General features: G+C 40.3%; 1 protein-coding gene across 1 annotated transcript in view; it reads left to right on the top strand.

Moving 5' to 3' along the window:
- The window catches only part of cspg4 (chondroitin sulfate proteoglycan 4), a 70,945-nt gene that overhangs the window by 39,054 nt on the left and 17,703 nt on the right, over positions 1 to 14,188 (top strand). Inside the window, exons 2-6 of the mRNA XM_083916906.1 lie at positions 856 to 1,019; positions 2,421 to 5,975; positions 7,444 to 7,632; positions 7,810 to 8,085; positions 11,568 to 11,744. Coding sequence (XP_083773032.1) covers positions 856 to 1,019; positions 2,421 to 5,975; positions 7,444 to 7,632; positions 7,810 to 8,085; positions 11,568 to 11,744 — 4,361 coding nt within the window. The remainder of the gene's footprint in view (positions 1 to 855; positions 1,020 to 2,420; positions 5,976 to 7,443; positions 7,633 to 7,809; positions 8,086 to 11,567; positions 11,745 to 14,188) is intronic.

The raw sequence follows: 14,188 nt of genomic DNA, 5'->3' as shown, positions 1-14,188 counted from the left end.
AGACTGCCTTTTTCACTGTGTGCCAATCAGTTTCTGTGTCTTCTCCCTTGTGAGGGTGAGTGGGTGGCTAATGGAAAGCCCCGTTTCTATATCTATTGGCTAAGGCCGTGGAAAACCCATGCTGAGGAAACAGGGTCTTGGAGGTGGTCCAGTTTAATTTCAGAGCATGTGCACTGGGAAATAATTGACTTCCTCCGCGGTTTACATTCTGTCGAGGGCCTCGCAGTGCACAGTCGGAGGCAGGTGGCTGAATTTGCATATCATTGGAAACGAGACAGCTCAAGCCTGGGCAATCCTGCACCCCAAGACTCTATATGCCCGGAAAACCTCCGCAGGCATAATGACTGATGTCTCAGTGAGAGAATCCCTTTGAGGCCACAAGAGCTCTTCTTCAGTCAGAAGCAGCTGGGGGACACCTGATAATATAGAAATCAGACCTGAGCTAGTTGTACTGTAACGTGAGATTCAGAAAAATGCTTGTATACGATAATTGGTTTCTCCAAACTTTAACATCAGAATTCAAAAAGTTGCCATCAGGCATTTGTAGGATGAGTTTATAGCTTCATGTGCAGATGTATCTTTGAGTTATACCAGTATAATAATACATGTTATGTTGCCACAGTATAGATAATTCTAATTGTAAGCTCAGGCTATTTTATGTCAAAATGGCAAGTGGACAAAAGTGAAATGTGTGTCTTGTGTACTAAAGTGCACAGTCAAATAGAATGTGTGTAGGGTGACAGGGAAAATCACTGTTTGTTGCAGTTATGCAGTTTGCCTTTGACTTCTAAGCTAACATGATGCCTATTTCTTATCTTTATATACTGTACAATGTCCTATTTTCTATCTTCACAGAATCCTACTTTGGGGACAGCTACTGCAGTTTACAAGCCTTCCAAGATGTCTCTACCTTCCAGCTGTCACTCGTCATCAAGACAAGTCGGCGAAGCGGGCTGCTTTTATTGGCTGCAGGAATGGAGGACTACCTGTTTCTTGAGCTCCAAAACGGGAAAATACAGGTAAATGGTTTGAAAATAGATTGGGAAAAAAATATATAATATTATAATATTATAAATCTGTAAATTTGAGACTGAGGAGGTAAGACAACAATGGCGACAGATTGGGATAAAAAAATGACTCCTTCCAAGTTTGAAAGAATGGCCTAAAATACACAAACAGATTCAGTGTTCATTTTAGGAAAAAAAATGAATCCCATTGCTGCTTATTTTTCTCCCCAGGGAAGGCAAGTATGAGGAAAAACATTTTTAGCAGTTAACTTAAATTATTGGTTAGAAAAATCCCATGCAGATATAGCTGGAGTTTATGTTAACTCAATTACAAACCAAACATCTCCATTATTATTAACTCACTTACCAATGCAGTAGGTGTTTGGCATTTTGTATTCTGTATTGTTTTGATAATATAAAACAGAGAAAATGTTCAATACATGAGATGGCACCAATGTTATTATTTCTGTTAGAAAATAACCAATCGATTCTTTTGCTAGTATAATCCCCAAGACAGCATATATTGAATTATTTATTTTTGGGCATCTCAGCTGAAAACATTTTGAAGGTATTCCAAAACTTTATAATAGTAGTGAAGAGTGTGACTTTACAGGTAAATGTTGCCATTCAGCTTCAATCCATGTATATGACACATTTCCTTGGTGCCATTCTGAAAGATAAGAAAAAAACTGATTTGAATGTTCTGTTGTCTTGTTTGTACCACTGGAATGAACTGTGCCATTTCACCTATAAATATTCATTTGACTGCATTAAAAAGCAGCAGAACCAGCATCAGGTGTGCTATCAGAGAGATTCATATAGATTTTACCCAGAAAAGCACAATATCTCTGCATTTTCAATGAGGTGAGAACTCAAGGGATGTGTAAGCAAATGATATATTACCTGTCTTAGTCTCTTATATTCTGTTCCTCCGAGGGATATGAGATGCACTGAGCAAACAGACTCAAGGCCTTGTAAAAAATGCAATAACCTTATATGTCATGCATGTGTGAGAATGATGTTGTTTAACTTTATTTTATTTTTTAAAAAATGCATTTCTTTAATGTTGACAGCGAAGTTTCTTAGAAAAAGTTTTTTAAAGTATGGCTCAGTTAACACAACATCTGAGGAATTTTCTGAGGCTCTAGATACACTGCCTAGGTCACAAATATTAATATTACAGTAAAATGAATCTGTATGAATCAATGGCCATGTCCATTATAAGGATATTTGGGTTGTTATAGTGCATTCAAGACATAGTTTCTTCACAAATTATTTATGCATATATTATGTAATGCAATAAATGCAATACACAAGAATAAATATCCCATATGCCACAATATACATGAACATACAGTATACAGTATATATGTATACTGTATGGTACAATAACATTTTTTTGTTTTCCTTTAGGCACGGATGAACTTAGGGGCTGGCGAGGTGAGACTGTCCTCATCCCAAGGAGTGCAGCTGAACAACCTTCTGGAGCACAAAGTCTCACTCACGCTGCAAGATGGCAAACTCACCATGACAATTGATGAGCTCTTCCCGACATATGTTCCTGTGGATGACAATGGCGAACAGCTCAATATTGACCTAGGCATTTGGCTTGGAGGCACAGGAGATCTGGAGGCTCCCTACCTCAGCAATGCTATCCCCCCTTTCCGCGGCTGCATGACTCAGGTCATATTTGAGTCCCATCAGTTTGATATTCTCAGCACAGCATTCAAACAGTGCCACGACACGAAGGACTCCTGCAGCAGTGAGTTTGAGGCTGGTGATGGGGAGGCAACTAGTTTCACCACTCCCGATTCTTTTGTGTCCTTTCCCACCTGGAGCGGGGCTAGTGGTGCTCCAAGGGTCTTAGAAGTCCTAATGAAAACCACCATTGAAGATACGTTACTTGTTTTCCACCCTGGCTTACAGTCGGACTTTATTGCTATTGGTGTTGTGAAAGGCTATCTCAAAGGTATGCTGGACCTCGGCAGTGGCTTGCATGTACTGGAAAATACCCAGGTGCAGCTGGATGATGATCAGTGGCATAGAGTTAAGGTTCAAGTCAGTCAAGATTCTTTTGTCATTAATGTAGACAGCCAGTCTTCCTCTCTCCCACTTGACCCGTCACAAAAATTGGACCTAGTTGGAAACTTGTATTTAGGAGGCATCCAGGGGAAAATGAAGGATGTCTTTCGTGAGAGTGGGTCCTTAAGTCGTGTAGAGGAGGAAATTACAGCTGAATCCTTCATTGGTTGTTTGGGGGAAATCAAAGTAAATCAGAAAGACAGAAGCCTGCAGGATGCTTTGGTGACCAAAGATGTTCATGTTAAATGTGAAGGAGAGGACTATGACTACTCAACTTACGAGGACACAGACGAAACTACAACTTCTCCACCTGTTCGTATCCGATATGTTGATATGGACAACAACGATCAGCATTGCTACCCAACAGATGACACACCAGAGATTTTCAAAAATGTAACCAAACTTCTTGACGTCACCTCATTGCTTGTGCCTGAAGGTGGAGAAGCTTCACTTGATATGAACAACCTAAGTCCTACATTTGACCTTGTTGCTGCAGGAATGCGTCAGTCTCAGATCATCTTTACTCTCCAGAGTGATCCCTGGTATGGCTTGGTTGATATAAACACAAACACAAGACGCACACAAAAGTTCACTCTTCTCGATGTTATTAACAAGAAAATTAAGTACATGCATGATGGAAATGAAAGGCATACAGATCAAATCCAGCTACACGTGGTTGCTGAAAGTAACGGCTACCTTCCAGAGTGTTTAAAAACTCCTCAAGAGTATGTCCTCCCAATTGAAATCCTTCCCGTCAATGATATACCACAACTTGATGGAGGAGAAATTACCATCACAGAATACGGCAGAACACGTTTGAGTCCCAGCCTTATCAAAATCATGGATTCTGACACACGCTGTGATGAATTAGTGGTAACTGTAACTTCAGAGCCTTCCATGGAAGTTGGTTATTTAGAAAATGGTCAGCAACCAGGAAAAAGCATCTCAGAGTTCACTTGCAGGGAATTAAAAGATGGAAATATATATTTCGTACACAGAGGGGGGAATGCTGCTACAATTACCTTGGAGGTGTCTGATGGACAGTCAATAAGCCATTCCTCTACTTTTAAATTATCTGTGACACAGCCACATATAACTATTGTCACCAACACTGGCCTTCTCTTGTCTCAAGGAAGCAACGCATCCATCAGTGTTCAGAATCTGGCTGTCATTGCTCATCCTCGTAATGGAGATATTATTTATAACATTACACAACCTTTGGTATTTGGAGAACTACAGATAATGACAAGTGATAGAATGTACAAGCAGACTACAACTTTCCATCAATCTGATCTGGATCAAGGCCACCTAAGATATGTCAGTACAGACTCAAGCAACCAGGAAGATATTGTGAGTGAGCGTATTCAGTTTGATGTCCACCTGGGGCAGTTCTCCCGCTGGAACAACACCTTCTTGGTCAAGATCATCCCTGCACAAGTGAAAGTTTCTAACTTGGTTCCACTGGAGATGGAGGCTGATGAAGAGCAAACAATTGGACTCACAGAGCTTCAAGCAGAAGTAATAGGGAAAAACCCTGATCCACAAACTGTAAAATACATCCTTGTCAAGCCTCCAACACTCGGTAGTCTCCTGTTGTCAGACAGAGAATTGACTGAGGGAGACATCTTCACACAAAAGGACATTTTAGAAAGTACTGTTAGCTACAGGGTACGTGTACAAAGAGCTGTGGATAGTATAGACCAATTCCAGTTCAGAGTCCATGCTAATGATCAGTACTCGCCTCTATATACCTTCCCAATTAACATCCTCGCCAATGCAGATGCTCCTGTTTTGACCAATGAGATGCTGGTTGTTTTGCAAGGTGGTGAGCATACCCTGAACAAAAACTATCTTTGGATGCATTCTCCAAGTTCTACAGATTTTGTGTACCGGGTCACACAGGGGCCAAAGTATGGGCGACTGATAAGGGACTCCCCACCCGGGCAGCCGAGATTTGAGGGAGCAATACGAGTATTCAGCAATGAAGACCTCCAGTTTGAAAGGCTTATTTACAAGCATGATGGTTCCAAGGCAAGCAGTGATGAGTTCCATTTTTCCGTAGTTGATCAAAGTGCGGATAGTTCATACAATGAAGAAGCACTAAATGATGTTTTCAGAATATCTATCCAATCCAAGAACGAGCATGCTCCTGTGAGGATTGTGGACAAAATATTCAATATAGTCCGCCACGGTCAACGTCTGCTAACAACTGATGTCATTCAGTATAAAGATGACGACTCAGGTTTCAATGACACCCAAATTGTTTTTGCTCGTGAGGGAATCCTCTCAGGCAACATTGTCTCAAAATCGAATCCCTCACAGCCCCTTTTCCGTTTCACACAAGCTGACCTGCGAGATAAGAACATCCTCTTCATTCACCACGGAGCAGACCGGGAGCGCTTCTCACTGCAGGTGTCAGATGGCTTCCATAAGACCACGGCGCTGCTTGAGATCCAGGCAGGGGAGCCCTACCTGCAAGTAGTAAACAACACAATCATTGTCATTGACCATGGGAGCACAAAGACCCTTAACACCACTCTGTTGAGTGCTGACTCCAACATGGACATCAGAGATGATAGTGAGATCAAGTTCCAGGTCACATCACCACCCAGCGACGGCAGGATTATAGTTAGTGGGATTGAGGCCTCAGAGTTCACCCAGGAGGACCTGAAAAAAGGTGTCATCTCGTACGAGCATAATTATGAGAGCCTGAGGTCAAAGGACTCCTTCAACTTCATTGTTCAAGCAAGAGGGCATTCTGAAGAAGGAACATTCAGGATTAAAATATTCAAGCAAGGTTACCTCTCTGAGCCTGAGGTGATAACCAATGAGGTCATCATTTCCTATGAGGGAGAACACACCATAATCAACCAGGATAATCTCAAGGTAAAGTTTACTGATTCATACAGTATGTTTATTCTATTATTAATCTGCTTTGCTGAGAATCTATAAAGCATGCATTTGCTTTTATTGATCAAGACAGCATTTAACATTTATACAACTTGACAGTAATAATTTGAAGGAAATTTTATTTTGTCTTATAAAGTTGTTTTTCTCTTTGTGAAATAGATCTTTCACATGACTCATTCAAACCCTGTCTCTAATCTTAACCACATGAAAGCGAGGCTAAAAATGACTGTGCAGTTGCTGCTTTTAATCTAGTTTATGTACTAAATTACAGTCTATTAAGTGTGGAAAACAGAGCATTAAGTATCCCCTGAGGAGCTTCCTGCAGCCCACTGTAATTTATAAGATGAGACTGCCTGCACTTCTTCTTGAATGCAATTAATGAGGTTTAAACTGTCAGTCCATTCATAACACAGAATGTGTTATGAATGTTTATCTTGACATTTCTGAAAGAAAAATGTTCTTTATTTTAAACTTTATTTTTACCATAGTGCGTACATTTCAAATCAGCAGCATTGACTGGAGGAGAACTTAGACACCTAGTAAACATAATACTGAAATATGCATTGAACAACACCTTGACAGTATGGCCTTTAATAATAATAACAATAATGATATTTGTATTGCACTTCACATTCAACAATTTCGAAGCGCTACAACACTTAACATATTGACATGGCTACTGGGAACATGTCCAGTCTGTGTCCGTACTGTGAAATGGAAAGTAGTATGATATTATGAAATATTGTCAAATGAAAGTATGACTGCTAAACACTTCACGGGTTCAGGCTCCAGAGAGTTTATTAAATCATCTCTGTGGGATGACCATAAATCTGCCTGTGTGTGATTCTGCAGCAATGCTTTTAATGTTACCAAAAGTCACAAATGTCTTTTTAAAGTTTATGTTCACGATACAATTAGATATCGTATGATATACAGATACCATTGGGTATAAACTAAACTAAAGTTGACAGTGCCCTATTCTGGAATTTAATATACATAATGTACTGACATTAACTTAATACTGTTCCTAAACAAAAAAGGTATTGAGAAAAGTCATCCGACTCCAGATACCTAATATAACTCCAACTTTCTAAAACTTCTGCCAATTTAAAATGTTTTCCAAAGTTGTGTCAGTTTATTTGATTTGTTTTGCCAACTGTCACTGGGCAGTTGCTCAACCTTCTGCTATATTTGTCAGCTGTGAGTAGTTCCTCTATCTCCATGGTGTATTGTTTTGGGAAAACAACCACATCTATCATCACCACACTTCCAAGGTTAAACAATTGTATTATGTGAGCTGCACTTTGAGGTATATCTAATTAATCAGAAAGCTGAGTAGTTTCACACACACCTAACACATGTAGATGATCATTCGACAAACAAAGAGATGATATAGAAATAAAGTGAAAATAATAAATTAACAGTGTGTACCTTTGCCTTTTAGGTGGATCAAGCTGATATTCTTTCTACAGAAATGGTGTTCACCATTAAAGAGCCTCCTCGTCTCGGCCATGTGGTCAAGCTGACAAACAGCTCGGACAGCACAGCCTCACCTGTCCTCGACTACATTCACTCCTTCACTCAAGAGGACATTGATCAGGGGCGCATTCTCTATGTGTCGGCATCTATTCAGGTTTATTGTCATTTCATTCGTTCTGTCATTGCAAATCAGATTTGGCAGCTTGTTCCCTTTAATATTAGCACTGAGAGTAAAAACAAACAAAAGATGAACATCTCTCTCTGATAAGTCCAAGCTATAAGGTATATTTTTAGTATATCAATAACTTATTTGAACATCCATCTCTTTCAGGGCGACGACGCCTTCACAGTTGATGTCAGTAATGGTTTTACTACAGTGGAGGACCTGCGCATCTCTGTGAACATTGTGCCCCGGCTCATCCCCATCCAGACCTTGAACTTTACGGTGAAAGAAGGCCTCAGCAGGGTAGTTAACGCGGAGATTGTTAACATCTCACATCCATTCTACAGCTCAGCAAACATTGACTTTGTTGTGGAAGAGCCACCGCAGCACGGGGACCTCCGTTACCAGGATGGAGACGAAGTTACCTACTTTACATGGGAAGAGGTTTGTGAAAGACATATAGCATTCCAACAAAAAACATCACTGAAAATCTCTTAACAATCACACCTCCCTGCTGTGAATCCTCATTCAAATAACACTGCCATTTTCTCTTGTATATCACCGTAGATTTAAACCTTTGAAAATGATCTCTTCCCTCACTATTCCCTCACTATACTATAAGTTCTACTCTGACGTGTGATTTGGTTATTGGCAGGAAGATGCCTTGTTAATAAAACTTGTCTCTATTTATATACCAAGAATAGTATATGTGAACCAAATGTATTGCCAAAAGATTCATTTATTTTTGTCGGTCTGGGACCAAAAACTTCCCAAAAATCCAAATTTTATCCGTCTTTATAACTACAGGGAGTATACAGTAACATCTTCCCCTAATTTCTGGAGCATGGTGCAGGTGGATTACCACAGCAAAGCATGAAACCATGAAACTTTCCCTAGTTCCTGTTCAGTGCTGTTATGGATTTGTTGTGTTGTACCAGATCGAGAAGGGAAAAAGAATCTTGGAGTTGCTGCGGCACAGTTATCTGCACTCTCTCCGTGTGGTTCAGAGGCCCCAGCTTTAGGAAAATATTAAAAATGCATGAGTAGTTACCGGTGAAAAAAAACCTTCATGCATTCTGAATGGACCACATAGCTACTGGAGCTGGTTAGACACATATCTTAGAGCTCCTATATCTAGCCCTGGTCTGCCTCTACTCCTCTCCAATTTGCTGAAGCATTGTGGAAAAACTGACGATGCCTTTGGACCGCCTGAAGCCAAAATAAACTGGCTCGGTATATTCCTATAATAATGTGTGAGTGCACACAAGCGTCCCCTGCTTTGCTACTGCCAGACTCACTCATACTGTCTCTCAAAGATCCCAATAAGCAACTCGCACAGGTCTAGTAGCAAGGGGAAAGCAAAAATGAACAAAGATATCATCATCTGCCACTACGGAAATATCACAGAGAAAAAAATCTTTTCTTTGAACTGCCTTTTTTATGTGCGCTCTCTGTGTTCTCTGTTCTGTTTTTTTTTTTTTTACTATTATGCTCAGACAATGAAACAGTCAGTTCTCCCAAATGAGTACCACATTGAAGGATGAATGTCCAAGCCTCAGTCGGCGCAGCATTTAAACCAGACTGTAATTGTTGCAAAATTAAAGTCGGATGTGTGTGTAGTTCTCTGTATTGTAGGGTTTTTTTCCCCCCTTAACTTTAATGCTGTTTCAAGCTGTACTGGGGGCGATTCACTGGGGTTATGTAAGTGTAACATCAGAGGATGTTAAAGAGAGCCTACATGACCATCAACCACAATAATGTAAAGTTACTCCACTATGTGCCCTGTGGTCCCCAAGTGGGTCACATAAGCATGGAATCTGTGTCAGATAACGTAAGGATTTTTGCTGAAACATCAACCTCATCAACTATAAATTACTCTGGCTTTGAACAATAAAGTCAACACAGTAAAATATGTAATGTTGAGTAGTTGAGTCCAACTTGAGGAAATATAGGAAATCTGAACCACTTTGCTCCGATACACCTTGGCTTTAATCAGGTTCAGCTCTCCATCAGGTCTCAATTAGGTCTCCCATCTGTGGAAACATATTAAAGTCCACACAGCCAAATTTATTTTTTCACAAAGTACAACATGTTTTTCGGAACAAAGCGTCAAAGCTCCTAAAGTTTATATTCCGCATTTTCCAAAATACAGTAGGCACACAGAGATTTTACATTAATCAAAAATAGAAACAAAACAAATATTGAGCCCTGCGTCCATCTTTCTCTAAGTAAATCTGACCCACGTGTCCAACAACCACCCACTGTTTATTGTCCCAGCGAGCAGACTGTCTCGCTGACTTTCCCTGATCAGTAATGATGATGGGGGTTGTTATTCCAGAAGGATGCCCGTCATATGGGATCCATTTGGCACTTCCTGCTCTCTGAAGCGGGTCCTCTCTGCAGAGCAGCTTGCTGGCTTTTGTCAAGACAAAGTTCCAGTTGTCCTCTTTGCACAGAAGGCTGTCAATTTGTCAGAAAGAAAGTTAGATAGGTTAATTATTTGATCCAGATAGGTCTACAGGACTGAGAAACAAGAACACGGGTTGCTGCTAGCTGAAATTCTTCTTCTGTATGCAGAAAGCCAACAGAGATGGCTTGGCCCAGCCACAGGTGCTGTTTCCCTGATTCCTTTGTGCATCTGGCTTCCCTCAAGGTTTCAGCCCACAAGGGGGATTCTCCTTGTTCATGTGCTGCTGGCAGACATTAAACCCTGATTACAGCCTTTATCACGAAGCTTTGCAAACATGTATTATCTGTTTAGGACAATTTCAGATATACTGTGCAGAAAAAAATACGTCTATACGACTGAAAATATAGACCATTAAAAGGGTTGTTTCAGAAAAACAATTATTTTCTTAATTGCCTAAAGCCAAGTTCCCATTTCAAGACTTTAAAAGTCATCAGTTTGCTGTATTATTCGCACTACATAAAATGTTTTCACACTATCTAACTGAGCAGCGACAGATGATTACACACTACTAGATCAGAGACTGCTGTCACAGCGTAAAGGAATGCACATTGCTATTGCCAGATGGCTTCGTTCCCACCTTCAACCTGTAGTCAGAGCTCTGGCGGAAGTCGGATGGCTGCTCACCCGGCAGGCTTGCGGCTTCTCCTCAAGCCATTACTAGAACTTTACCTTGCTGCTCCACTAGTGCTCCACTTTTGTTCCCCCTTAGCCCGTGTCTTAAGCTCTCAATGACTCCTGGACTCCCTGACAGCTCCAGATATTTACCCTGCAAGATATCTGTAATGTGTCTGCTAGATATCTGGAATGTGTCTGCCGCTACTCTGCTCGCACTTTTGAGCAGTCCAGACATTACGCTCAAGCGTCCATACGTGAGCGCCAAGCAGACAGCGATTTGCCTTCTTTGTCAGGGAGTGGAAAATTTAGTAGCTCTGAAGTGAATACTAGCCATATCTGTCCATTTACTACCAAAACAACTTGACTGTTCTATTTCATGTTGCAATTTTAAACGTGGGCGCCTGTGCTTCCACCATAATTATTACAGCTACTTGCCGAGACGACCTATAGTGCCGTTTTTTGGTGAGGACAGTCTGGACTAGTAATAAGTACATTTATTGAAGTTCCAAGTACCATGAACAGTACAGCTATGAGAAGAACGTATTTAAGCGACAAAATATTTCAGTAAAATTAATTTGTTTCCATCTAAATTTGGAGATTGAGATGGTTTCTTAAGCTTCTCACTGGTGAGTGTCCAGGTTAACCGGGAAATGATGGTTTTGTAGGTTTTTTTTTCAAAAGCACTGTTTTTTGGATATTTTGGCGTTTAGAGACACAGTCACACTATAAAATATGATTCCACCTTAAGGCTCAACCAGCCTCTGCCTATTTTACCACGTGTCCTACCATTCAGGTCTGATTTAAAATTGAGTGATAACTGGATGCTTTTTGTCTCCTCCAGATAAAACTTGGACACATCTACTACATGCATGACAGCACCGAGAGCACAGAAGACAGTTTTACACTCTCTGCCTCGGCTTATGAGATCGAGCGCCGGAGCCTCCCCGTCACCGTTTCGGTGACTGTCATACCAGTCAATGATGAGCCGCCAAAATTGACACGTAACACAGGACTGGAGGTAATATTTCTCTCTTTGAATGTGCATTTGCTGTTTCTTTGAGCTTTCCTCCAACATACACACTGGTAAACGTTGGTGCTGTTGAAAATCTTTTCTATCTATAAAAAGTAAACTTGTAGTTAGTTGGCTACTTTTTTCCTTTCGCACATTTCAACTGATGAGAATTCAAGCTGACCACAAGCACCACTTTGTGTGAAGGAGGGAAAGAACACAGTTTTATTGCGACCTTTCAAAACAAGGGAGTGTTTTATATTAAGAAACAGAAACTGTGGAGAAAATAACTTGCCTCCCTACAGGTTTATGTCAGTTTCAGTGCACATTTTGTTCCATGTTACCTTTGTGTGTGTATATTTGCTTTCTCTCCTGCAAACTGCTGGAAATAAGGACTGGTCTAACTAGTGCATTGACAGGCTGTAGGTGATGATTGGTCTGACGTGGAAGCAGCACAACATAGGAGATCCTGATATGTTGAAAAGGAGTTCTTTTATAATGAACGACCTCATAGTACCTCAAGCTTTACTGCTTTATGTTTCATCTTGATTTAATTTGACTCTCTAAAGAATTGTGTGTGAATTTCGTGTTTATCTGAGAAACACAAACACTCAAAAGGCCTTGTGTTGTCAGGATTGTTTTCCATTGGAGGTTCAAGGTTAAAAACTCTTAGTTTTAAGAATTAATGAACTCTGAACTCTGAATAAACTTTCAGACATCTATACTGTATATCTTCAGCCGCAGTCACTGTCCGCCGGCATGAATCCTGTATGAAGTAAGAATTAAATTCATGCTGCAAGTACAATAAATGCACTGAATTTTTACTTTGACACTAAAAGGATACTGACCTCAAAGGCAGATGACTCATGTTGCATCAGTGCAGCAGTGGCCTCCACCGCATATTTGTTTTCATAAAGAGCCACAAAATAGAAGTGAATTAGCATATTCTCAGCTTGACTGCTCCAAAATGTTGCAAATTAATCATGTAAGCCATGTTAGTAAAAGAGAGCAATGATTCACTACTGTATGCACTGTGCAGTGTCGAGTTTAATTTTACTGTGTACTGTATACACAATACAGTAATAAAGTATCTATATGCATTTTAAAGCATTCTCAAATGTGCTGAAGTAACAGTTTGCAGTATATAAACTTTATCTCAACCATATCTGTTATTGCATTATATGCTAAATTCCATACTGAATAATGAACTTTCATAAAATGAGATTTTAAAAGATATAAATTTGGAATCAATTTTAGGCTATACGGTGGTGTAGTGGTTAGCACTGTCACCTCACAGCAAGTCTGTCTCTGTTCGTCTCTATGTGCCCTGCAATAAACTGGTGTCCTGTCCAGGGTGTACCCCGCCTCACGCCCGATGTCAGCTGGGATCGGCTCCAGCCCCGACAGGGACAAGCAGTTGAAGATGAATGAATGGATGAATGATAAATTTGGTTTCAGATTTCAGTCTGTAATTGACATTGGTTAATAATTTCCAATTTATCTTTGTCTTGCGTATCACTCTAACTTTAGAGTATTATTTAAGGATTAACATGTAAAACACATTTGTGCATTTAAACTCCATTCACATTATGTGTCTGGATTGTATGCCATCAGACTAATGAAGGCTAGTTTGGGATCGGGTTACGAGTAAAGTGTTTTACACTCACTTGAGTTTTGCCTTTGTCGAAAAAGAATTGGTGTACTAAATGGAAAATGAAAATGCCGTTAGCAAATGAGTTCTGACCTGGCGACACATGACTTGGTGTCACATGGCGTGGAGTCTAACATGGCGTGCAGTCTCACTTAACACGGCATCTCCGCGGCTATTGTCTTCATCTCTTGACAGCATGACGCATCGCCAGTATGAGCTGACATGAAAGGACAATTAAAACTTGCCCAAGTGAATCAAATTCCTGAACAAATTTCACTCCATTTTTCTCATGTAGATAAGATAGATGCGACTCGTTTACGGTTTGCAACTTCTTCTGCTCTGTGTACTGTTGGATTACAGCCATACGTAGCCTATAGCGGCAACTTCTGACGAAACTACGCTGTAGCCTAGTTTATTCACTCCAAACCAGTTGATGGAAGCTTGTGCAATTTGCATTTCTTTTTTGCAACATTTCAAGTTTGCTTAAAATCTGCTTGACAATCAAATGAAAACACAGCTTGTGTCCCACGGCACTGTTACATTCCTGTGGATAGATCTCACTTGTATTTCCTCTCTAACTAATTACGCTCTATCGCTAAATTAATCACAGTACTTATTACTGTTTGTTGTCAGAAAGAAAGGTGTTTATTCAATTGAATCTTCATGCAGTTGAATCTACAGTAGTTTCAGAGGGAGCTTGGGACACACTTTCTAACTTTACATCAGCCGTGAAAGAAAAGTTCTGAAGGATCATTTAAGTAGATTCTACTGTAAGAGCAGACAGGCAGTTGGAAAAAGCCAG

Source organism: Echiichthys vipera, assembly GCF_963691815.1.
Source record: "Echiichthys vipera genome assembly, chromosome: 7".
Lineage (NCBI taxonomy): Eukaryota > Metazoa > Chordata > Actinopteri > Perciformes > Trachinidae > Echiichthys > Echiichthys vipera.
The sequence above is the reverse complement of the archived record's forward strand: the minus strand, read 5'-3'. Positions and strand labels throughout refer to the sequence as shown.